The 25,751-nt window shown below is 37.7% G+C and overlaps 1 protein-coding gene across 11 annotated transcripts in view; it reads left to right on the top strand.

Annotated features, from left to right (window-relative positions):
- LOC147583347 (uncharacterized) overlaps positions 1–25,751 on the top strand; it is a 131,687-nt gene that overhangs the window by 7,320 nt on the left and 98,616 nt on the right. For 5 of the 11 annotated variants that reach the window (XR_015248123.1, XR_015248119.1, XR_015248122.1 and 2 more), the window contains exon 3: positions 20,459–20,769. The exons of 1 other annotated variant lie outside the window; for it this stretch is intronic. Coding sequence is in view for 3 of the 10 variants with exons in the window: in XM_086697005.1 (XP_086553131.1) it covers positions 20,459–20,596 (138 nt within the window). In the remaining 7 variants the exon portion in view is untranslated. The remainder of the gene's footprint in view (positions 1–20,458; positions 20,770–25,751) is intronic. 5 more of the 11 variants (XR_015248125.1, XM_086697005.1, XM_086697006.1 and 2 more) reach the window with 2 other exon arrangements.

Here is a 25,751-nt window from a genome sequence, read left to right as displayed (position 1 = left end):
AGGAATAGAATTTAGTGATTCATCACTTATATGTAACACCCAGTGCCCATCCCAACACATTTCCTCCTTAATGCCCCTCACTCCCCACTCAACACCGCACCAGCAACCCTTAGTTTGTTCTCTGTATTTAAGAATCTCTTATGGTTTGTCTCCCTCTGTGTTTTTATATTGTTTTTGCTCCCCTTCCCTTATGTTCATCTGTTTTGTATCTTAAATTCCACATATGGATGAAATCGTATATTTGTCTTTCTCTGACATTTGTCTTTTTCATCCCAGTGATGACTTTTGAGTGATATATTTTCTGAGTCTTATATATCTGATGATAACATTGTCATCCCTGTTTCCTTTTTAATTGTATTTGTGTGTATTTCATTACCTGTTAGTTTTAACTTTTGGATCACTTTATTATAAGCTTGTCCCCTGAATAGATATGTCTTACATATGTATATGTGCAACATACTGACGCATACCCTGTATGTGTGTGTGTTTTGATATGATCTGAGATACACATGTCCTATATATGTATATATATATGTTGTGATATGATCTGAGTTTTAATAGTGATATTTAGCCCATAAACATTTATTCACTTAGGCCATGTAGTAGAAGTCTAAGCCATATGGAAGAGAGCTTTATTTTCTCCTTTCATGAGAGGCAGAGTTGAGGGTAATGGGGTTCAGAGGATGAGGGAGCAACTCCTTGGAAACAATAGGATTGAGGAGATTCTATAGGCTGTCAGCTTCTGATTTTAAGGAGAAGCGTCAGAGGAAGACAGGGTGGTGGTGGTAGCAGGGACCTCTGGCTTTAAGGGGTGTTCGCAAGAGGTAAAAGCAACTAGGTCTGACCTTTTTGGATCCAAATAAACATCTCTGGGGATTTTTAGGCACAGAAATACAGAAAACGTTCAGCAGGGAAAGATTGGCAGTGATTCCAGTCAGGTTCGGTTATTAATAATTGTTTTCTCCATGCTGTGGCACACATTGAATGCAATAATTACTGAGGCAATTAGCGTGGTAGGCACTGTGATAGGTACTGGGACAGAGACAGATGGGGTTCACCTTCTTGCCTTCGTCCCACCTTGGTCTTCTCTTCCTTACTTGTGGTTTCCTTTCTTTTTGGGAGGGGCCTAGCAGAGGCAGCATCCGTGCTTCCAGTTTTCCATCAGATACGGCTACTGGACGAGTGAGGCTGCATCGCCCTGTACCTAAGCGACACCTGGCCTGTGGGGGCCACATAGCCTATTAAGACCCCGGTCTCAGTGGGATCACATTCCCTAGGGGTGATCTCTTGAGCCAGTTCCCTGTGCGTACACCTGGGAGTGAACAATTATGTGAAGGCTCTGCCTCTGTTCAATGGGTTTGCCTAGAGGATTCTCACTTTCCATCCCCTTTGATGTGAGTGGAAAGACTGCATTTGGAATGAATTAGAAACTGCTCCCCATAGGAAATACCAAAGATACTGCTAATACTCACTACTGCTTGCTTTTTCTTCCATTTCTGGTTACCCACAATACTACACTTCCTAAATTGTTGGCACACAGGTGGGAGCCAAACATAACTAGTAAGTGGCAATGATACTCTTCACCCCCCAACTTAAGCTGTGTAAGCTCCTGCCTGAGCTGCAGCTCTTTCTTCCCCTGATGCAGCAATCATTAGTGCTGATGGATCAAGGTGGTGGAGAGGGAGGGAGGGAGCTTCCCTAGAGAACCGTTGGACCTATAGTAGACTCCGTGTATAGGGGAAGTGAACTTTAATTTGTTAAACCGCTAAGATTTAGGGGTGAGTTTATGCCATGATAATTATATTTCAATTAAAAAGATTAACAATGGGGAAGAATGAAACTAAAAAAAATAGATAACACTTCTAAGTAAAACAGGAAATTAAAGGTCAATTTTGAAGACAGTCTTTTATTGCATACATTTCACTTAAAGAATAAAACATATCATCAGTGTTTGGAGAGCATGGTGTCTCCAATAATGATATAACATTAGTGTTTATACCTTGCAACCAAGTTCAGCCATAAAGTTTATACTAAACAATATCATTTCCAGATGACTAGCAGAATGAAAATGGAGACAGGGAGAAAAGTTTTAAAAGTGTGTTAAGTCGAAGCATGTACAAATGTAAGATTACAAACTGCTTCATACAAGTTAGGATATCAAAAATATTTTGTGGAATGTCATTTAAAGTTATATTCACTTGTACAGTTATTTATTATATAATTAAAGTCCAGTTGGTTAAAAAAAAGTATGGGTTCTGGTGTTATGGTGCCTAGGGCCAGGAAAGATCAGCTCTTACACTTTTTAGCTATATGGCCTTGGACTTCACTTTCTTATGCTGTATTTTTCTCATCCATAAAATTGTAAAATGTGCCATTCTTAGATACCACTAAAAAACAAATGCTGTGATCCAAACCACAGTGAGATACCACAAAATACCCACTAGATGACTATGATAAAAAAGTAACCGGGAGCAGAGTCAGATGAGCGTCCGGTGACATCATGACCCGAACCAAAATCAAGAGTCAGATGTTTAATTGACTGAGCCACCCAGGTGCCCCCAGACTCTTAATTTAAGAGAACAAATGATGGTTACCAGAGGGGAGGGAATTGGGGGGATGGGTTAAATAGGTGATGGGGGTTTAAGGAATGCACATGTTGTGATGAGCACAGGGTGATGCATGGAATTGTTGAATCACTATATGGTACACCTGAAACTGATATAACACTGTATGTTAACTAACTGGAATTAAAATAAAAAAATATTTAAAAAAAAATGGACCACTATAATTCAGGATGTTGACAGTAGTAGAGGTGGGGGCTGGCAGGAGCCATATTGGAAATCTCTGTACCTGCTGCTCAATTTTGGTGTGAACCTAAAACTACTCTAAAAATAAAATATTATTAAAAAACCCGAGCAGCTTCTTACAAGAAGATTTAATTTTTAAGAGCATGGGAGGGGAGAGAAAAGAGGTGAAAACTTTTCCTTTTGATATGACCTTGTGCCTCAACTTTTGCTGGCCATTATGAAAACATGCAGTACAGAAGATTAGAACAAACACTTAACCAAAGAAGATATACAAATGAAAAGATGCTCAGCATCATTAGTCACTTGGGAAATGCAAATAAAAATCACAGTAAGACACCACCTCATTAGAATGGCTAATATTTACAACACTTAACATACAAAGTGCTGGTGAGACTGTGAAGGAACTGGAAGTCTTGAATGTTCCTGAATGATGTGAAGTGCTATAAAATTTTACAGCCACTTAGTGAAATAGTTTGGCAGCTTTTAAAAAACTATCACATAACCCAGGCATTTCACTCCTAGATGCTTATGCAATAGAAATTAAAGCATATGTCTACACAAACACTTATAGATGAATGGTAATAGCAGGGTTTTTTTTTTTTTAAGTTTATTTATTTTGAGGGAGAGAGAGAGCATGTGTACAAGCAGGGGAGAGGCAGAGAGAAAGGGAGAGGGAGAATCTGAAGGAGCCTCTGCACTGTCAGCGCAGAGCCAGATGCAGGCTCCATTTCAGGAACACTAAGATCGTGACCTGAACCGAAGTTCGACATTGAATTGACTGAGCCACCAAGGTGCCGCAATAAGCTTTATTTCTTAGAGTAGTTTTAAGTTCACACCAAAATTGAGCAGAGGTACAGAAAATTCCTGTATAGCTCCTGCACCACCCCCCGCCCCCTCAGCACCTCCACTATCAATGTTCTGAGCTGTAGTGGTATGTTTGTTATAACTGATGAATCTACATGAATGCATTATCACCCAGAATCCATATTTTACTTTGGGGTTCACTCTTGGTGTTGCACATTATACGAATTTGGACAAATGTATGACGAGCATCCACTATGATAAAATAACATACAGGGTAGTTTCATACAATTTATCTGTGTTCTACCTGTTCATCCCTCCCTCTCTCTCTACTGGTCTGTTTACTATCTCTGTATGTGAGTCTTTCCAGAATGTCATAAAATTGGAATCTATATATATAGCCTTTTCAGAGTGGCCTCTTTCACTTAGTTTCCTCCATGTCCTTTCATGGCTTTGTGGTTCATTTCTTCTGAGCACTGAATAATATTCCATTGCCTGGATGTACCAGGGTTTATTTACTCATTCACTTGCTGAAAGACATCTTGGTTGCTTCCAGTTTTTGACTGTTATGAATAAAGCTGCTATAAACACCTGCATGCAGGTTTTGTGTGGAAATAGGTTTTTAATCATTTGGGCAAATCAAGGAGCATGATAGCCGGATCATATGGAAAGAGTATATTTAATTTCATGAGAAACCGTCAAACAGTCTTCCAAAGTGGCTGAATCATTTTGAATTCCCACCAGCAACGAATGAGAGTTCCTGTTGCTCCATATCCTTGCCAGCATTTGGTGTTGTCAGTGTTTTGGATTTTTGTCATTCTAATAGATGTACAGTGATTTCTCATTGTTGTTTCAATTTGCATTTCTTTGATGAAAATGTGGAACGTCTTTTTGCATGCTTATTTGCCATTTGTATATTTCTTCTTTGGTATGGTGTCTATTCAGGTCTTCGCCCATTTTAAAAATCAGGTAATATGTTTTCTTACTGTTGGGTTTAAGAGTTCTTTGTATATTTTGAATAACAGTCCTTTAACAGATGTGTCTTTTGCAAATATTCTCTCCCAGTCTGTGGCTTATCTTCTCATTGTCTTAACAGTATCTTTCTCAGAGTAGAAGTTTTTTTTAATGTATAATTTTTTTATGTTTTAATTTTAATTCCAGTTAGTTAACATTCAGTGTTAGTTTCAGATATATAATACAGTGATTCAACACTTCCATACTGCACCCTGTGCTCATCACAAGTGCACTCCTTAATCCCTGTCACCTATTTAACCCAACCCCTTACTCCCTCCCCTCTGGTAACTATCAGTTTGTTCTCTATAATTAAGAGTCTTATTTTTCCCCTTTGCTTGTTTTGTTTCTCGAATTCCACATAGGAGTGAGATCATATGGTATTTGTCTTCCTCTGACTGACTCATTTCGCTTAGCGTTATACTCTGTAACTCCATCCGTCTCATTGCGAATGGCAAGATTTCATTCTTTTTTATGACCGAGTATATATATACTTCTTTAGTTCATCAATTGATGGACATTTGGGCTGCTTCCGTATCTTGGCTATTATAAATAATGCTGCAGTGTACATAGGGGTGCATGAATTAGTGTTCTTTTATTCTTTGGGTAAATACCCAGTAGTGTGATTGCTGGATCATAAGGTAGTTCTATTTTTAACTTTTTGAGGAAACTCCATACTGTTTTCTAGAATGGCCACACTAGTTTGCACCTCCACCAACAGTGCACAAGTGTTCCTTTTCCTCCACATCCTCACCAAGACGAGTGGTTGTTGATTTTAGCCATTCTGACTGGTGTGAGGTGGTATCTCATTGTAGTTTTGACTTGTATTTCCCTGATAATAAGTGATGTTGAGCATCTTTTCATGTGTCTGTTAGGTGTCTTCTTTGAGGAAATGTCTATTTATCTCTTCTGCCCATTTTTAATTGGATTATTTGTTTTTTGCATGTTGAGTTTTATAAGTTCTTCATATATTTTGGATACTATCCTTTTATCAGATATGTCATTAGCAAATATCTTCTCCCATTCTGTAGGTTGCCTTTTAGTTTTGTTGATTCTTTCCTTAACTATGCAGAAGCTTTTTATTTTGATGTAGTCCCAACAGTTTACTTTTGCTTTTGTTATCCTTGCCTCAGGAGACATATCTAGAATGAAATTGCTATGGCCAAGTCAGAGAAATTACTGCCTGTGTTCTCTTCAAGGATTTTTATGGTTTGAATTTATTTTTGTGTAAGTAAGTGGTCCAGATTCATTCTTTTGCATGTCACTGTCCAGTTTTCCCAACATCGTTTGTTGAAGAGACTATCTTTTTTCCATTGGATATTGTTTCCTGCTTTGTTGAAGATTAATTGTCCATGTAACTGTGGGTTTATTTCTGGGTTTCCAATATTGCTCTGTTGATCTAACTGTCTATTTTTGTGCCAGTACCATGCTGTTTTGATTACTGCAGCTTTAGAATTGAGATGCCTCCAGCTTTCCTTTTCAAGATTGGTTTAGCTATTCAGGGTCCTTTGGGTTCTATACAAACTTTAGGATTGTTTGTCCTAGTTCTGTGAAAAATGCTGTTGGCATTTTGATAGGGATAACATTAAATCTGTAGATTGCTTTGGGTAGTACAGACATTGTAACAATATTTATTCTTCCAATCCATGAGCATGGAATGTCTTTCCATTTCTTTGTGTCATCTTTGATTTCTTTCATCAGTGTTTTATATTTACAGTACAGGTCTTTTGTCTCTTTGGTTAGGTTTATTCTCAGGTAGCTTATTATTTTTGGTGTAATTGTAAATGAGATTATTTTCTTAATTTCTCTTTCATAGAGCAGAAGTTTTTAATTTTAATAAAATCTAGCTTGTCAACTATTTTGTTTATGGGATCATGCTTTTGTGTTATATCTAAGAAGTCATCACTGTTCCCAGGGTTATATAGTCTTTCCTGCATGTTGTCTTCTTATAGTTTTGCATTTTATATTTATGTCTGCAATATATTTTGAGTTAATTTTAGTAAAGGGCCTAAGATTTGTTTTTAGATTCCTTTTTTTTCCCCATGTGGATGTCCAGTTGTTTCAGCACCATTTGTTGAAAAGACTATATTTTTTTATTATATAGCTTTTGCTCCTTTGTCTAAGATCAGTTGACTGTATTTCTTTTTTTTTTTAAATGTTAATTTATTTTTGAGAGACAGAGAGAGACCAAGCACTAGCAGGAGAGGGGCAGAGAGAGAAGGGGACACAGAATCTGAAGCAGGCTCCAGGCTCTGAGCTGTCAGCACAGAGCCTGACATGGGGCTTGAACCCATGAACTGTGAGATCATGACATGAGCCAAAGTCAGATGCTTAACTGAGCCACCCAGGTGCCCTGACTATATTTCTATGGGTCTATTTTTGGGCTCTATATTTTGTTCCATTGACCTATTTGTATATTCTTTTGCCAATACTACACTGTCTTGATTACTGTACCTTTATGGTAAGTCTTTTTTTTTTTTTTTAGTGCAAAATTAAGGAAAACATTTAATAATAACTCTATTAAGAGGTCATTGAGTTGGAAAGTTTGATTTTAAGGAATAGTTACATGAATTATATGACAATTTTCCTTGTTTCTTCCTTTTTTGATTCAGATATTTGTTACATTTATTTATTTATTTATTTATTTATTTTTTTCCCAACGTTTATTTATTTTTGGGACAGAGAGAGACAGAGCATGAACGGGCGAGGGGCAGAGAGAGAGGGAGACACAGAATCGGAAACATGCTCCAGGCTCTGAGCCATCAGCCCAGAGCCCGACGCGGGGCTCGAACTCACGGACCGTGAGATCGTGACCTGGTTGAAGTCGGACGCTTAACCGACTGTGCCACCCAGGCGCCCCTGATATTTGTTACATTTAATCCAAATTTATTAACTATCATTCACAATACTAATCAAATATACTATCAGATTGTAACTTTGAAACAGAATTTTCTTTTTTTCGATTTTCTTTTTCTTTTTCTTTTTCATCATGATAAATGTACTCTTTATTCCCCATCCCCTATTTCCTTCATCCCCCACCCATCTCTCCTCTGGTAATCATCAGTTTGTTCTCTGTAGTTAAAAGTCTTGTTTCTTGGTTTGTCTGTCTCTCTTTTTATTCCTTTGCTCATTTGTTTTGTTTCTTAAAGTCCACATATGAGTGAGATCATATAGTATTTGTCTTTCTCTGATTGACAGAGCATTATGCTCTCTAGCTCTATCTGTATTGTTGCAAATGGCAAGATTTCATTCCTTTTTATGGCTCAATAATATTTCATTATATGTATAATGAAATAATGAAATTATATATATATGTATATATATATCTTACATATATATAAGATATACACATGTTATATGTATATGTATATGTGTATCTATATATCTATATTTATCTATCTCACCTCTTTATCCATTCTTCTGTTGATGGACACTTGGGCTGCTTATGTCGTTTTGCTATTGTAAATAATGACTTAATAAACCTAGGGGTGCATGTACCCATTTGAATTTGTTTTTTTTTTTGTATTTTGGGGGTAAATACCTAGTAGTGTGATTACTGGATCATAGGGTATTTCTATTTTTAACTTTTTGAGAAAGTTTTCCACAGTGGCTGCACCAATCTGTATTCCCACCCACAGAACTAGAGGGTTACTTTTCCTCCACATCCTTGCCAACACTTGTTTTGTTTTGTTTTGTTTTGTTAATTCTAGCTATTCTGATAGTGTGAGGTGATATCTCATTGTAGTTTTAATTTGTATGTCCCTGATGATGAATGATGTTGAACATCTTTTCATGTGTCTGTTGGCTATATGTATGTCTTCTTTAGAGAAATGTCTATTCATGTCTTCTGCCCACTTGTAAAGGATTATTCATTTTGGGGAGGTTATTGAGTTGTATCAGTTCTTTATGTATTTTGGATACTAACCCTTCATGGGATATGCACATATATGCTTTTGCAAATATCTTCTCCCATTCTGTAGGTTGCTTTTTAGCTTTATCGATTGTTTCCTTTGCTGTGCAGAAACTTTTTATTTTGATGTAGTTCCTATAACTTATTTTTGCTTTTGTTTCCCTTGCCTCAAGAGACATATCCAGAAAAATGTTGGTATGGCCAACGTCAGAGAGGATACTGCTTACTGCCTATGCTATCTTCAAGCATTTTTATGGTTTCAGGTCAAATTTAGGTCTTTAACCCATTTTCAGTTTATTTTTTTGTATGGTATAAGAAAGTGGTCCAGTTTCATTCTTTGCATATGGCTGTCCAGTTTTCCCAACACCATTTGTTGAAGAGACTGTCTTTTTCCCATTGTATATTCATTCCTCCTTTGTCAGACTTAATGGACCATATAATTGTGGGTTTATTTCTGGGTTTTCTGTTCTATTCCATTGATCCATGTATCTACTTTTATGACAGTACCATCGTGTTTCAGTTACTCATTTTAATTAATTCATAAATGGAATATCTCTCCATTTATTTTGTTCTTTGATATCTTTGATTAGAGTTTTGTAGTTTTCTTTGTATATTTCATATACATATTTTGTTAGATTTATACCTAAGCATTTCATTTTTTGGGTGTTAATGTAAATGGTAATTTACATTACCATAATTTGTATTTTAATTTACAATTGTTCATTGCTGGTATATAAGAAAGTGATTGACTTTTGTATATTAACCGTGTATTCTGCAACCGTGCTATAATTGCATAGTACTTCCAGGAGTATTTTTATTGATTCTCTTTGCTAATATTGTGCATTAGATTTCCAGAAATTATTTATCTTCTAACTGCAATTTTATACCCTTCGGCCAACATCTTCCCCCTCCCTTCCCCCCACTCACAACCCCTGGTAACCACCACTCTACTGTGTGTTTCTACAAGTTTAGAGTTTTTAGATTCCACATATAAATGATATCATACAGTATTTATCTTTCTCTGACTTATTTCACTTAGCATAATGCTCTCAAGGTTCACATATATAAATATACATATATATGTGAATATATATATGTATATTCATATCTTCTTTATTCATTCATTCATTGATGGATACTTAGGTTGTTTTCGTATCTTGGCTATTGTGTATAATACTACAGTAAACATGGGAATGTAGATATATATTTGATATCCTGCTTTCCTTTTATTTGTATATATACTTAGAGGTGGGATTGCAGATTCTTTTGTAGTTCTATTTTTAATTTTTTGAGGAATCTCTATGCTGTTTTCTACAGTGGCTGAGCCAATTTTCTTTTTTTTAAATTTTTTTTAACGTTTATTTATTTTTGAGACAGAGAGAGACAGAGCATGAACAGGGGAGGGTCAGAGAGAGAGGGAGACACAGAATCTGAAACAGGCTCCAGGCTCTGAGCGGTCAGCACAGAGCCCGACGCGGGGCTCGACCTCACGGACCGCGAGATCATGACCTGAGCCGAAGTCGGACGCCTAACCGACTGAGCCACCCAGGCGCCCCAACCAATTTTCATTCTCACTGACAGTGCACAAGGGTTTCCTTCTCTCCACATCCTAGCCAACATTTGTTATCTCTTGCCTTTTTGATGATAACAATTCTAACAGGAATGAGATGATAACCTTATTATGGTTTTGGTTTGCATTTCTCTGATGGGTAGTGATGTTGAGTATCTTTTTATGTACATATTGGCCATCTGTATGTCATCTTTGGAAAAATGTCTATTCAGTTCCTCTGTCCATTTTTAAAGTCAGATTGTGTTTTTATTATAGAGTTGTATGCATTTTTTAACATATTCTGGATATTAACCCCTGTCAGATATATGGGTTGCAAGTATTTTCTCCTATTCCATAAATTGCCTTTTCATTTTGTTTGTTGTTTCTTTTCCAGTGTAGAAGCTTTTTAGTTGGATGTAGGCCTACTATTTGTTTTCCTTTTGTTGCTTGTGCTTTCAGTTTTATATCTAAAAAAATAATTGCCAAGGCCAGTGTAGAGATTTTCCCTCATGTTTTCCCCTAGGAGCTTCATAGTTTCAGGTCTTATGTTGCAGTATTTAATCCATTTTGAGTTAGTTTTTGTGAGTGGTGTGAGCTAGGGGTCCAATTTCATTTTTCTGCATGTGGTTATCTAGGTTTTCCAACACCATTTATTGAAAAGATTATTCTTTTTCTGTTCAGTGTTATTGGATCCCTTGTCAAATATTAGTTGACCATAGATACAGGAGTTTATTTCTGGGCTCTCTATTCTCTTCCACTGGTCTATTTGTCTATTTTTATGCCAGTAGCATACTATTTTGATTACTATAGTTTTATAATATAGTTTGAAATCAAGAAGTGTAATGCCTCCAGCTTTGTTCTTTCTCATGATTGTTGACTATTTGAGGACTTTTGTAGTTACACGGAAATTTCAGGATTTTTAAAAATTTTTGTGAAAAGTGTCATTGGAATTTTGATAGTGGTTGCCTTGAACCTATGGATGGTTTTGGGTAGTATGGACATTTTAACAATATGAATTTCTGATCCATGAACATGGGATGTCTTTCTATTTGTTTGTCTTCAATTTCACATATCAAAATCTTATAGTTTTGACTGTACAGACCTTTAAATTTATTTATCTATAAATTTATTTATAATTTATTTAAATTTATTTTAAATTTATTTATAAATAAATGAATTTAAATTTATTCCTAAGTATTTTATTGTTTTTGATGATATTATGAATGGGATTGTTTTCTTTATTTCTTTTTCAGGTATTTCATGGTGCATAGAAATGCAACTGATTTCTGTATGTTGATTTTATATCCTGCAACTTTACTTAATTCGTTAATTATTTCTAATAGTTTTTTTGTTGCATCTTTAGGATTTTCTCTATACAAGAATATATCATCTGCAAATAAAGACAGTTTTACTTCTTCCTTTACAATTTGAATGCCTTTAATTTCTTTATTTTGCCTGATTGTTGTAGCTAGGACTCCTAGTACTGTGTTGAAAAAGAGTGGTGATAGTGGGCACCCTTGTCTTTTTCTTGATCTTAGAGGAAAAGCTTTGTACTTTTCACTGTTGAGTATAATGTTGGCTGTGAGTTTGTTGTATACAGCCTTTATTGTGTTGAGTGTGTTCCTTCTATATCTAATTTGTGGAGGGTTTTTTTTTTTATCATGAAAATTGTTGTATTTTGTCAAATGCTTTCTCTGCATCTATTGAGATGATTATATGATCTTTATTTTTCATTCTATTAATATAATGTGTCACATTTACTGATTTGCATATGATCATCCATCCTTGCATCCAGAGATAAATCTCACTTGATCATGGCCTATAATCCTTTTAGTGTGCTGTTGAATTCAGTTTTGTTAATATTTTTTGAGAGTTTTTGCATATATATTCATCAAAGATATTGGTCAACAATTTTCTTTTCTCATAGCGTCCTTATCTGGCTTTGGTATTAGGATAATGCTGACTTTGTAAAATGATCTGGAGAGAGATACCCCCTCTCCAATTTTTTGGAAAAGGATTTTTTTGAAAAGGATTGGTATTAATTCTTCTTTAACCGTTTGGTAGAATTTGCCCGTGAAACCACTGGGTCCTGTACTTTTCTGTGTTGGGAGGTTTTTGATTACTGATTCAATGTCCTTACTCATTAATTGTTTAGATTTTTCATTTCTTCATGATTCAGTCTTTTAAAAAATGTTTATTTACTTATTTTTGAGAGAGAGATAGAGCGAGCCAGAGAGAAGCAGAGAGAAAGAGGGAGACAGAGAATCCCAAGCAGGTTCTACACTGTAGACACAGGTCTCAAACCCATGAACAGTGAGATCATGACCTGAGCTGAAACCAAGAGTTGGATGCTTAACTGACTGAGCCACCCAGGCACCTCTCTTCATGATTCAGTCTTGATTAAGTGTGTATTTGTAGGAACTTACCCATTTATTAGATTTATTGGCATATAATTGTTCATAGTAGTCTTTTATGATCCTATGTATTTCTGTGGCATCAGTTGCACATCTCTTCCATTTCCAGTTTTATTTGTTCAAGTACTGTCTCTTTTTTTCTTAGTCTAGCTAAAGTTTTGTCAATTTTGTTTATCCTTTCCCAAAAAACCCCCATCTCTTAGTTTTGTTGATCTCTTCTATTTTTCTAATCTCTAAGCAGAGAGTTTCTGCTCTGATTTTTGTTATTTCCTTCCTTCTGCTAACTGTGGGCTTAGGTTTTTCCTTTTCTAGCTCCTTGAGTGTAAAGTTGGGTTGCTTATTTGAGATCTTTCTTTTTTTAATATATGCATTTATTGCTATAGACTTCCTTCTAAGAACTGCTTTTGCAGCATCTCATAGGTTTTGGTATATTGTGTTTTCATTTTCATTAGTTTAGAGATATGTTTTAATTTCCTTTTTGATTTCTTCTTTGACCCACTGGTCGTTCAGGAGTATGTTGTTTAGTTTCCATTTGTGTGTAAATCTACTTGTTTCTCATAACCTCGATAGCCCTGTGGAGTACTGGCTAGAAATCAAGTAGAATGTCCCCAATACAAGTTTGCTTAATGTTTTTCTCTTAATTAGATTACAGTTAGGTGTTTTTGTTTTTGTTTTTGAAAGAGTACCACAGGGGTGAAATGCCTTTTTTATCACATCATATCAGGGCATAAATGATATCCATATGACATTATTGGTGATGTTAACCTTTGGCATATGGTTAAGGTAGTGTTTTCCAGGTTTCTCCATGGTAAAAATATTATTTATTACCGGTATTCACCATTAACATGTAAGATCTATGAGAATAGAAATGCTATGTGGTTTATTTACTGCTGTATCCCCAGTGACTAGAGAAGTACATGGTCTTAGGGACTCAACGAATCTTTGTTGAATCAATAAATGGAAGCATGGATTAGATGACCCTTAGCTTCCCATTCTACTCAACTCCTTTTAAAAAATTGTTTTGACCATATTTGTGACTAGAGAGTCTTCTGTTTTGCTAACAGCAATTATATTAGGACATTTAGTCTATATGCATGAAATGTAGTACAGTGCATGCCACCAGTTACCCAAAATATTTGGGCATTAGTATATATTGGTTGACAGGTGGCTTACTACAGGTGGCTTACTTATATTTAATTTTGGCTTGAAAAGCCAGGGCAAGATTATCTAGGCCAACTTTGTCCAGGTTGGGATTTAGCACATTGCATTTGAATGAACTTAGGTTTTGGTAAGACCTAGATTTTTCAAATCTTATTTCTGCCACTTCTTAGCATTGTGTTTCTGGGCAAGTTATCTAGCTTCTTTGAATTTTCTCATCTCTGATATGGGAATAATTGTTCTTTTCTTATAGGTTGATATTAGGATTTAGTGAAGTCACATGGCAAGTGCCTACTTCGTGCCTGGCATTTTGCTCAATAAATACTGATTTGCCTACCTTTCCACAGTCTTCTGCAGCAAATGGTTTAGTTAATTCTTCTGTCCTGTGACAGTCACGTTCTACAAAAGAACATCTTTTTTTAATTTTTAATTTTATTTATTTATTTAATTCATTTTTTAGAGACAGAGAAAGACAGAGCATGAGCAGGGGAAGGGCAGAGAGAGAGGGAGACACAGAATCAGAAGCAGGCTCCAGGCTCCGAACTGTCAGCACAGAACCTGATGTGGGACTTGAACCCACGAACTGTGAGATCTTGACCTGAGCCGAAATTGGGATGCTTAACTGACTGAGCCACCTCGGTGCCCCCCAAAAACCAGTACAGACAATTTTATCTGGAAGATCAGTGCATACAATTCCATTTCATTAAAAAGCTGATGATTTAATGATTTACTTAGAAATAGGCTGTGGCTTCTATTATAAAATTCATCTGGCATAATGTACAAAGAACCACTATTTCCTCTGGCAAGAAAGCTGATGGAATATAAATACTTTACAAACATGCCCAGCACAGTTTACCTTCATGCAATACCTGCACCTTGAAGAAATACCGTATGCGGCCCTGCAGTGGATGTGGCTCAACATAAAATTTGTCACTTTCCAGCACTTGAAATATTGTCCCATTTCTTACACCCCTGTACTGCACATGCTTATTTGGTAATGTCGGTCTGCCTCCTTATTTCAGTAGCTGAAGTGACATAGTCCTGTTTTATAATTTGCCAAGTGATTGAAGGTGCCAGGCAGGTCTGTATTATCCCAGTAACGTCACTGATTCCTAGTGCTTAAAGAAGAAAGGACAGCGAGCACTTAGCTTGAGGGTGATGTGTTCTGTGGGAACGTATATTCTTGGCAAGTTGTTTATGACTCTTTTTCTTCTGTACAGCCAGAAGAGCAGAAGAACATATTTCAAATTCTCATTGGCAAGGGCTCCCCGTTCTTTTATAAGGATTTGTAAAATTCCATCCCTTTGAATCTTGTTAGCAATCTTGGATATCCTCCAGGCTTTCTTTCATAAAGCTTTCAACATACAGAGCTGAGTGGGCTGGGCAGGGAACATGCATGTAAGAGTGTGTGCTTGTGTGTGTGTGCGTGTATATTTATCTGAACCTTCTTGATTGAAGTGTCAATATATGTTGCTTTCTGCTTTGAATTTACTACAGTAATAAAATGGAAGCATCTTCCTGCCTAGTGAAGTATAGCAGATAAGTCTCACCATTTATTTAGTGGAGTCAGCTTAATGTAGATCAGTGTTTAGGTCTTCCTTTTGGTTTGTTTAGTGTTTCTCTTCTTCAGGGTGTCTCATCAGCTGTTGAGTCTAGAGGGAGAGCATTTCCCTGTAGCTGTGATAGTTCTCCATATGGAGAGAGAAAGGGATCATGTTCAGCCTTCAGGGATGATAGGTGTCGTGGAATTTGCCACATTTCATTGTTTGAAAGTGTGTACATTTTTTTTTTTGTCACTTCTTTTGGAAAGCATGAATCACCAAAGATTGGTGAGACAGTTTTCACTTCTTCCCAAATCATCAGATAATGGACATTGGAGATGTCCATTATCTGATGGACATGTTTAACCACACAAATTGGTTTGTGGTCTGCAGGTTCAAAAAAGTGCTTCATAATTGCTCTTAGAATTTGGCATGGCCTGAAGCTTTTGAGGTTTAGGAGCAAATGACAGAAAAGCAATAGCCATCTTGCCAGGAGGAAAGGCCTCAGTGATTTCTTTTAATCTTTGTGGGTTGATTCAGATTCCAGTTTCTTTGATCCTGTAAACCAGGATTCCGGGCAAAAATGAATTGGGTGGTAAGTACAAACAGGTTTGATTTCCCCATGAGTCCTGTAATGATTAATTTTATTGTCAACTTGATTGGGCTAAGGGATACCATGTAGCTGGTAAAACACTATTTTTGGATGTGTCTGTGAGGGTATCTCAGGAGAAATGAGATTTTTTAAAAAATGTTTATTTATTTATTTTGGGAGAGAGAGTGAGCATAGGAGGGGCAGAGAGATTGGGGGAGAGAGAGAATCCCAAGCAGGCTCTGTGCTGTCAGTGCAGAGCCTGACATGGGGCTTGATCCCACAACCCTGGGATCATGGCCTGAGCTGAAATCAAGAGTCAGGTGCTCAACTGACTGAGCCACTCAGGCTCCCCAAGAAGAGATGAGATTTTGAATCAGTAGACTGATTAATGAGAATTCCTCTCATCACTGTGGATAAGCATCACCCAAACCACTGAGGGCCTAAATAAAATGAAAAGGCAGAGCAAAGGTAAATTTTCTTCCTGCTTGAGCTAAGATTTTCATCTTCTCCTTCCTTCAGATATTGGTACTCCTGAGCTTTTGAACTCAGACTGTGACTTATGCCATTGTTCCCCTGATACTCCCTTTGGGCCTGAACTGAATTACATTCCCCACTCTCCTAGTCATGTGACATCTTGGTCTGCATGGTCAAGGAAGCCAATTCCTACAATAAATCTCTTCTTTAAAATTTTTTTTAATGTTTATTTATTTTTGAGAGATAGAGAGAGACAGAGCATGAGCAGGGGAGGGGCAGAGAAAGGGAGACACAGAATCAGCAGCAGGCTCCAGGCTCCAAGCTGTCAGCACAGAGCCTGATGTGGGGCTCGAACCCACAAACCGTGAGATCATGACCCGAGCTGAAGTCGGTGCTTAACTGACTGAGCCACCCAGGCGCCCCCGATAAATCTCTTCTTACATCTCTTTCTCTATATATGTTTCTTATTGGTTCTGTTTCTCTGGAGAACCCTGACTAATACAAGCCCCATGTATAGAAAGGAACAGACCTTTTACTTCACATTTTCCACATGTTCACTTAGTAATTATTCTCTTGAAGCTGGTAGGTTTCATATAGCACTTTTGAGATTGATTGACTCATTCATGAAATCATTGTCTGAATACTAAGAGCCAAACACCAAGCCAAGTTGTGAATACAAAGATAATTCAACCATGGATCACAACATATCTCTCTGACTTGACTTCAAGCTTCTTGTCAGCAAAGGGTTTATAGTTTAGTAGGGAAAATAAATGATGAACATCAGAAAACCCTAATATAAGACAGAAAATGACATGTCATTAAAGCATACAGATAAAGAGAGATAGATATTAATTGTTCCAAAAGTAAGGAAAGATAATGTTTGGTGGAGGAATGTGATAAGACTTTAAGGAAGCATTTGAGCTGGACTTCAAATTTATTGGAAAAGAAGACAAACATTCTAGGTGGTCAAAGGCACAGACATGGAAAGGCACAGGACACAGAACACAGACATTTCTTGTGGTGGTGGGCAGGGGAGATGAGAGGAGAAATGGACAATTTCATAGTTTAGTGCTTGTTTTGGATTTAAGATTCGTGGATTTCTTGGAGTACTTCTGGGGGTCCAGGGAACACAGTTAAGGATAGGTGGTCCTTGGAGTACAGGGGTTAGGGTAGGGAGTCTGGGACTGTGTGGTATTTCTCACACCACTTCTGACAACAAATATGAGTCATTTTTCCTCACCAATTCTCTAATACTCTGACACCAACTGGGTGTCCAATTCAATTCAATTTGGATACCATCTACCTGGAGTTAGTGTCAAACCTCACAAATTAAAGGGCCCAGTTCTACAAGACTGTCCCTACTTCAGATGCCAGCTGCAAGTGGGATACCCAGGTGACCCACACTTCTGCCTGGCCAACTACATATTTGAAGATTCCTATGACCATCCCCCCCCCCCCACCAAGTTTGATAATTTATTAGATGACTCACAGAACTCAGAAAAATTCTCTATTTACTATTACATTTTATTATAAAGGGTACAACTCAAGAAGAGCCAAATGGAAGAGACACATATGGCAAAGTATGGGACAAGGCTTGTGGAACTTCTTGTGCTCTCTCCAAATGCCTCTCAGCATACTGGTGTGCCTACCAACCCAAAAAGCTCTCTGAACTCTGTCATTTAGGGTTTTAAAAAAATTTTTATTTTATTTTATTTTTTTAGTTTATATCCAAGTTAGTTAGCATATAGTGCAACAATGATTTCAGGAGTAGATTCCTTAATGCTCCTTACCCATTTAGCCCATCCCCCCTCCCACAACCCCTCCAGTAACCCTCTGTTTGTTCTCCATATTTAAGAGTCTTTTCTGTTTTGTCCCCCTCCCTGTTTTTATATTATTTTTGCTTCCCTTCCCTTGTGTGTTCATCTGTTCTGTGTCTTAAAGTCCTCATATGAGTGAAATCATATGATATTTGTCTTTCTCTGACTGATTAATTTCGCTTTCTGTAATACCCTCCAGTTCTATCCACATAGTTGCAAATGCAAGATTTCATTCTTTTTGATTGTCGAGTAATACTCCATTGTATATATATACCACATCTTCTTTATCCATTCATCCATCGATGAACACTTGGGCTCTTTCCATACTTTGGCTATTGTTGATAGTGCTACTATAAACATGGGGGTGCATGTGCCCCTTTGAAACAGCACACCTGTATCCCTTGGATAAATACCTAGTAGTGCAATTGCTGGGTTGTAGGGTAGTTCTATTTTTAATTTTTTGAGGAACCTCCATACTGTTGTCCAGAGTGGCTGCACCAGTTTGCATTCCCACCAGCAGTGCCAAAGAGATCCTCTTTCTCTGCATCCTCGCCAACATCTGTTGTTGCCTGAGTTGTTAATGTTAGCCATTCTGACAGGTGTGACATGGTATCTCATGGTGGTTTTGATTTGTGTTTCCCTGATGATGAGCGATGTGGAGCATTTTTTCATGTGTCAGTTGGCTATCTGGATGTCTTCTTTGGGCAAGTGTCTATTCATGTCTTTTGCCCATTTCTCCCCTGGATTATTTGTTTTTTGGGTGTTGAGTTTGGTAAGTTCTTTATAGATTTTGGATACTAACCCTGTATCTGATATATTGTTTGCAAATATCTTCTCCCATTCTGTCAGTTGCCTTTTAGTTTTGCTGATTGTTTCCTTCGCTGTACAGAAGTTTGTTGTTTTGATGAGGTCCCAATAGTTCATTTTTGCTTTGGTTTCCCTTGCCTCTGGAGATGTGTTGAGTAAGAAGTTGCTGTGGCCGAGGTCAAAGAGGTTTTTTCCCCGTTTTCTCCTTGAGGATTTTGATGGCTTCCTGTCTTACATTTAGATCTTTCATCCATTTTGAGTTTATTTTTGTGTATGGTGTAAGAAAGTGGTCCAGGTTCATTCTTCTGTGTGTCGCTGTCCAGTTTTCCCAGCACCACTTGCTGAAGAGACTGTCTTTATTCCATTGGATATTCTTTGCTGCTTTGTCAAAGATTAGTTGGCCATACGTTTGTGGGTCCATTTCTGGGTTCTCTATTCTGTTCCATTGATCTGTTGTCTGTTTTTGTGCCATAATTTTTTTTTAACATTTATTTTTGAGAGATGGAGCAAGACAGAGCACATGTGGGGGAGGGGCAGAGAGAGACAGGGACACAGAATCCAAAGCAGGCTCCAGGCTCTGAGCTGTCAGCACAGAGCCGGACGTGGGGCTCGAACCTGCGGGGCTTGAACCTACAGAGCTCGAACCCATGGGACTGCAAGATCATGACCTGAGCAGAAATAGGACGCTTAACCGACTGAGCCACCCAGGTGCCCCTGTCATTTAGGGGTTTTTTATGGAACTTTCATTACATAGGCACAATTGATTAACTGATTGGCCATGGGTGATTGAATTTAATCTTCAGCCCTTTTCTCCTCCCTGAAGGTTGGGGGGGGGGGCGGGTGAAGTTGAAAGTTCTAACCCTTTCATCATGTGGTTGGTTTTTCTAGTGTCCAGCTTCCACCATGAGCCACCTCATGAGCATACAAGAGACAATAGGGGCACCTGGGTGGCTCAGTCCGTTAATAGCTGGCTTCAGCTCAGGTTATGATCTCATGGTTCATGAGTTCGAGTCCTGCATCAGGCTGTATGCTGACAGCTCACAGCCTGGAGCCTGCTTCAGATTCTGTGTCTCCCTCTCTCTCTGCCCCTGCCCTCCTCACACTCTGTCCCTCCATCTCTCTCTCAAAATTAAATAAACATTTAAAAAATGTATTTCTTCAAAAGACAGTAAATTCCAAGGATTTTAGGAGCTCTGTGCCAGGAATCAGGGACGAAGACCAAATATTTATTTTTTTATCATACTACAGAGGCAGAAAGCATTTATTTCACAGTCTTGATGAGGAGGACAGTGCCTAGAGCCGGCCTGGGTGAGGGGGGTGAGGGCAGCATGGAGTTCAGGTTTGAGGTAACAACAGGTAACACAGCTTGGATCAAGGCTGAGTGTGCTGCGGCTATGCTGGGATAGGATGAGGGCTTGTGCCAAGGCTGGGTGAGGCAGGGCAGGGTTGATGAGACCTTGCTAAAGACTGTTTTACAATGTGTGGTACTGTTGGCTCTGTCTAGAGATTTCTGGCTCTAACTTAGGGCAATTTGTAGAGAAAATGACTTTATGTTTCTGTTTTTTTCTTTTTAACAGATAATTCCTATTATTGGAGTAATGCTCTCATGGAGAAAGGAAACTGGTTCCAATTTAGTGTCAGTTCCAGGATAATCATCCAGGGTAATCACTTTCTCTGCCTGGCTGAGGATGATCCATCTTGTGAAAGATCAAAGAGTAAATATCTATGTAGAAAGATCTGAAGAACATGTTGACAAGCTGGCTTGAATCATTTAAATTATTCGCACTTCTCTATGGCTGGCAGAAGAACTTCTGCAGGCAAGGCAAGAACATAGCCGAATGGCCCTAACAGTGAAATAGAGTGACTCAGGATTCCACAGAAGCTGAAGGTTGACTTTTTTCCTTTCCTCTTACAGATAGCTAAGGGTCAGTCCATGTGACATCCTTGAATGCTCCGAGGAGTCAATCTTAGAATCTGTTTTAGTCTGTTTGGGCTTCTAGAACAAAATACCACAGACTGGTGGCCTATAAACCACAGGAATTTATATCTCGCAGTTCTGGAGATGGGAAGTTCCAGATCGGGGTGCCAGTCTGGTCATGCTCTGCAACTCTTCTGAGTTGCAGACTGGCAACTTCTCATTATGTTTTCATATGGCAGAAGGTGGGCAGGCAGCTCTTGGGGGCTTCTTTATTAAAGACACTAATTCCATTAGTGAGGGCTCTGCCCTCATGACCTAATCACCTCCTGAAGACCCCACCCCTACAACCATCACATGGGTATTAGAATTTCAACATACGATTTTGGGGAGACATATCTATTTAAACCATAGCAGAATATATTTTGCAAAGACACCCTAATGCCTTGAAAGATACAGAGCCTGGGGTCCCCTGGGTGGTTCAGTTGGTTGAGCATCTGACTCTTGATTTAGGCTCAGGTCATGATCACTGGGTTGTGGGATTGAGCCTGGTTTGGGGCTCTGTGCTGAGCATGGAGCCTACTTGGGATTCTCCCTCTGTCTCCCTGTGTCCCTCTCCCCGAGTCATGCTCTCTGTCTTTCTCTAAAATTAAAAAAGAAAAAGAAAAAAGAAAGATACAGAGCAGGACTAGGAGCATGCTTCTGGAGTAGCGCAGCAAGAATGCTAAAATGGGAGAAAAAAGTTAACATTTCAAGAGCACTCACCATATGCTGGACCCCATGCTGGCTGTTTTACCTACATGATCTCTTAATTCTCCCAACAGCTCTGTGAGGTCAGCTTTACCCACTTCTATTTACAGATAAGGAATCTGAGGTTCAGAGAAGTTAAATAACTTGTCTAAGTTCATTTGTCTTGTCTAAGGTCAATGTGATAGTCCATTTGGCCACAAGCTATGCACTTTCCATACATAACAAAATAGTTGTGGGTACTAAAGTTCCAGAGACTGATTTTAGAGTTAGGAGTAATCTTGTAGTAAGTAGACAACTATATTAAATAGTCTTAGACTTATTTTTAAGGATTACCCACTCCCATACCTCTACCAGGTGGTCTCCTGGTTTTGGCTTTACTTCCAGTCAAGGCAGAGCCCAAAGGGGCAGCAAATCGAGGACTGACTCCAAGGTTCACCTGCAAGAATAGAAGGATGAGAAAGGGAGAAAAGTATGAAAAGATGAATGGAAAGAGAAGGACTAATCTCGTGAGAAATTTAGAATATTGTATCTGTGCAATAATTAGTTAATGTGGCTCAAGAATAGACTCATAGATGAATGGAAGGGAATGTATTTTTAAATTTTTAAAAATTTTTATTTTTTTAAAGTTTTTTTAATGTTTATTTATTTTTGAGAGAGAGAGAGAGAGAGAGAGAGAGAGACAGACAGACAGAGCATGAGCTGGGGAGGGGCAGAGAGAGAGGGAGACACAGAATCCAAAGCAGGCTCCAGACTCTGAGCTGTCAGCACAGAGCCGGACACGGGGCTGGAACTCACAAACCGCAAGATCATGACCCGAGCCAAAGTTGGACACTTAACCGACTCAGCCACCCAGGCACCCCTAGAAGGGAATATATTTCTTTAGAAGCAAACTCCAAAAGTTAGTACACAATAAAGGAAGCATTTCAAGTCACTGAGAAAGATTTAGATAGCTACATATAAAAAATTAATGCAATCATGAATTTATGTCATGTCCAAATAAATCCCAGGTACATTAGTGAGTGCATTGTGTTTAAAGAAGTGAAAATACTAGAAGAAAATTAAGATTAACATTTATCTGATTTCTGAGTGGGAAAGGGTATTCTAAGCATAAACTCCATAGGAGAAATCACAAAAGAAAAGATGGATAGATTTGACTGTATACAAATGTATGTAAAAGATATAAATAAAAATGTAAAATAATTGATAATTTGGGGAAACATTTGCAAGAAATATGACTAAGGGTGGATATATTTAATATATAATGTGTTCACTCAAATCAATAAGAAAAAATCTTAATGCCCTAAATTTAAAATGGGCCAAGTGTATGAAGAGATAGATTACTTGAAGAGAATTTACAAGTGACTAGTTAACATATATTTAAAAAGTTCATTGTCACTAGTAATCAAAGCAAAGGAAATGAAAAATTTTACTTAATCACTGAGAATTATCAGAAGTAAGATTTAAACTTGGTATGGGAAAATGTGGGCTCACATACTGCTGGTAGAGAGAAATTTGTCAACCCCTCACCGTAGGCCTATCTCTGACATTTGGGAGCCCAGCAAGAGAATATAAATGGAAGCTCATATGCTATTTATCTAAATACTTAAGTATGTAATTGTACTCAAAGGATATACATTTGAAAATCTCTCCATTACACATGTAAATTAAGCTAAATGTAAGAAATGGAAAATTAAAGTTATGTATTATATATGTTTTTAGAGAGTTATTTTCATCTAAAATATTCAGAATTACTTTAAAATTTAAAGGCAAATGAGAGTTATAAATAATGACTATCAGAATTTTAGATAAGACTTATTTAAATAAATTTTAGTTTAATTTTAAGTGTTTAATTAAATATTAGCAAATGTTTTTATAAACATAAAGCTATTCAAAATTGTTCAGTATCAATGTACACGAAGTCGGTAACAAAGAACTGTTATCACGCATCATGCATGTTATATCTTTACCTCCATAGAATCAAATGTAAGAGTAATATAAATTGGTTAATATTGCAAAGTGCTCCTTCTCACTGCAAAGAGAACACCAGTTCTTGAGTATGTTAGGACTATACATCTAGCATGAAGGGAAATCAGAAAGTAGGCACACAGTACTACTAGCAAATGGTACTTTCTTTTCTAAGAAGCTACTGCATTTATGTTGACAGGAAGGGCTTGTCAGGTTAATTTGTCTTCTCTTACCTATGTGCTTTCTACCTCTCCAGAGAAGTGTCCATCTCTGATGTGGCAGTGGCATAACTCATAAATCTTATGGGTATTTAGATGCGGTTACTTTTGTGTTTTAAGGACATCTGGCGAGAGAGGTGAAGCTGTGTGTCCTGGGGCTGGAATAGTCTTATTCATGAAAGTGGGTGTTTAGGGTTATGGATAATGTTGTGTCCTGGGTCCTGATTGATTCTGGTACCCATATATTCTTTAATAACTGCACTGTGTGTGTGTGTGTGTGTTTGTGTTTGACATCGGTGGCCTTTTGATGTGTGGGCTTATGGTGGGATTTCTTGTTATTTGGGTTCAGAGGCAATTAGTACAATATACATCAAAAGCCTTGGAACTATGAAGACACTGCCATTACATCTTTGTTAGGCTAAGTTAGGGTTGGACAAAGGAATTATATAGGCTTTAACTCAGTGATTCCATTAAAAAAAAAACTACCGTAAATAAATAATGAGCGAATACTAGAAAGCGTGGGCAAAGATTTGTATACCAAGTTGCTTATTATGACATTACTTAAAATGTTCAAGAAGAGGGGAATAGCTAAATACATTGTGATATCTATATAATGGAATACAATGCTAGGACTTTATAAACACATGGGAAATACTTATGACTTAATGTTAAATGACAACGTGAATTATATAAACGCCGATCTCAGTTAAGAGAACCATATGCATAGAAGCAAAGACAGGAAGGAAAAGCATCAACATTTTGGTAGTGCTTATGTCTCTGAGTTGTGAGAATATGGTTAATTTATCTTCTTTTTTTAAAACTAGGCTCCATGCCCAGTGTGGGGCTTGAACTCATGGCCCTGTGATCAAGAGTTGCACACTCTACTGACTGAGCCGGCCGCTTGCCCCAATTAATTTAACTTTTTTTTTTTTAAATATATATTTTTTAACGTTTATTTATTTTTGAGACAGAGAGAGACAGAGCATGAACGGGGGAGGGGCAGAGAGAGAGGGAGACACAGAATTGGAAGCAGGCTCCAGGCTCTGAGCCATCAGCCCAGAGCCCGACGCGGGGCTCAAACTCACGGACTGCGAGATCATGACCTGAGTCGAAGTCGGACGCCTAACCGACTGAGCCACCCAGGCGCCCCTAATTTATCTTTTTAAAAATATTTGTACTAATTTTCCTGGTTTACTATTATGAGCACATTATTTTCAAAATGAAAGAAATAAAGCTACTTCAAAGAGAGAGCTTTAATGTTAACATATAGCTTCACAAGTGCTGAATGTGAACCTTAGACGCAATGCCTAATTCATAGTAGAACATGAAACCGAGTGTTAGTTCTTGCTAAAAAGGGGGATTTGGGATTATAATAAGGCTTTTTTTTTTTTAAAGATTTTATTTTTAAACAATCTCTACACCCAATGTGGGGCTCTAACTTAACAACGCTGAGACCAAGAGTTGCGAGCTCTACTGACTGAGCCAGCCAGGTGCCCCGATTACAAGGCTTTCTTATATATCTCTCTGATCAAGTTAGTTTGTCACATTTTGGGTAAGCATTGGTTTTAATCAGGGCACACTACTTACATTGTTGTTTCTGTTAGGCTGTTTTCTGGACATTCCTTTAGGTCTCCCAAAAAGAAAACACAAAAAAAGATCTTCAGTTTGATAGGAGAATAATGGGGTAGGGATGCATGCAGATGGTAGAAAAGAGCTTTTTAATGTTGGTTTGAAAATAATAAGGGTCCAAAATAGTTTTAAGTTTAGTGTCTGACTGAACCTCGTAATTAGCTTTATTGACAGCCCTTTGCCTGTAACCACTGGATAAATACTATGTTACAATATGCAGAGTGAACCTGAGATCACAAAACTCCTTTCTTCAACCCTCACTTAGCCTGACAACGTTGTAATGGCAATGTCTTCATTGTAGTTTGGTAGTATTTTGTTTCCTTCTAGGGCAAGACTGTGGAGAGGCAGCTTAACCTAGTAGTTGAGAACATAGGATTCAAGATATGTTACATG

This window comes from Puma concolor, chromosome A2 (genome assembly GCF_028749965.1).
Source record: "Puma concolor isolate L17-30 chromosome A2, mPumCon1.1.hap2, whole genome shotgun sequence".
Classification (NCBI taxonomy): domain Eukaryota; kingdom Metazoa; phylum Chordata; class Mammalia; order Carnivora; family Felidae; genus Puma; species Puma concolor.
Note: the sequence above shows the minus strand (reverse complement) of the source record. Positions and strands in the feature narration are given on the sequence as shown.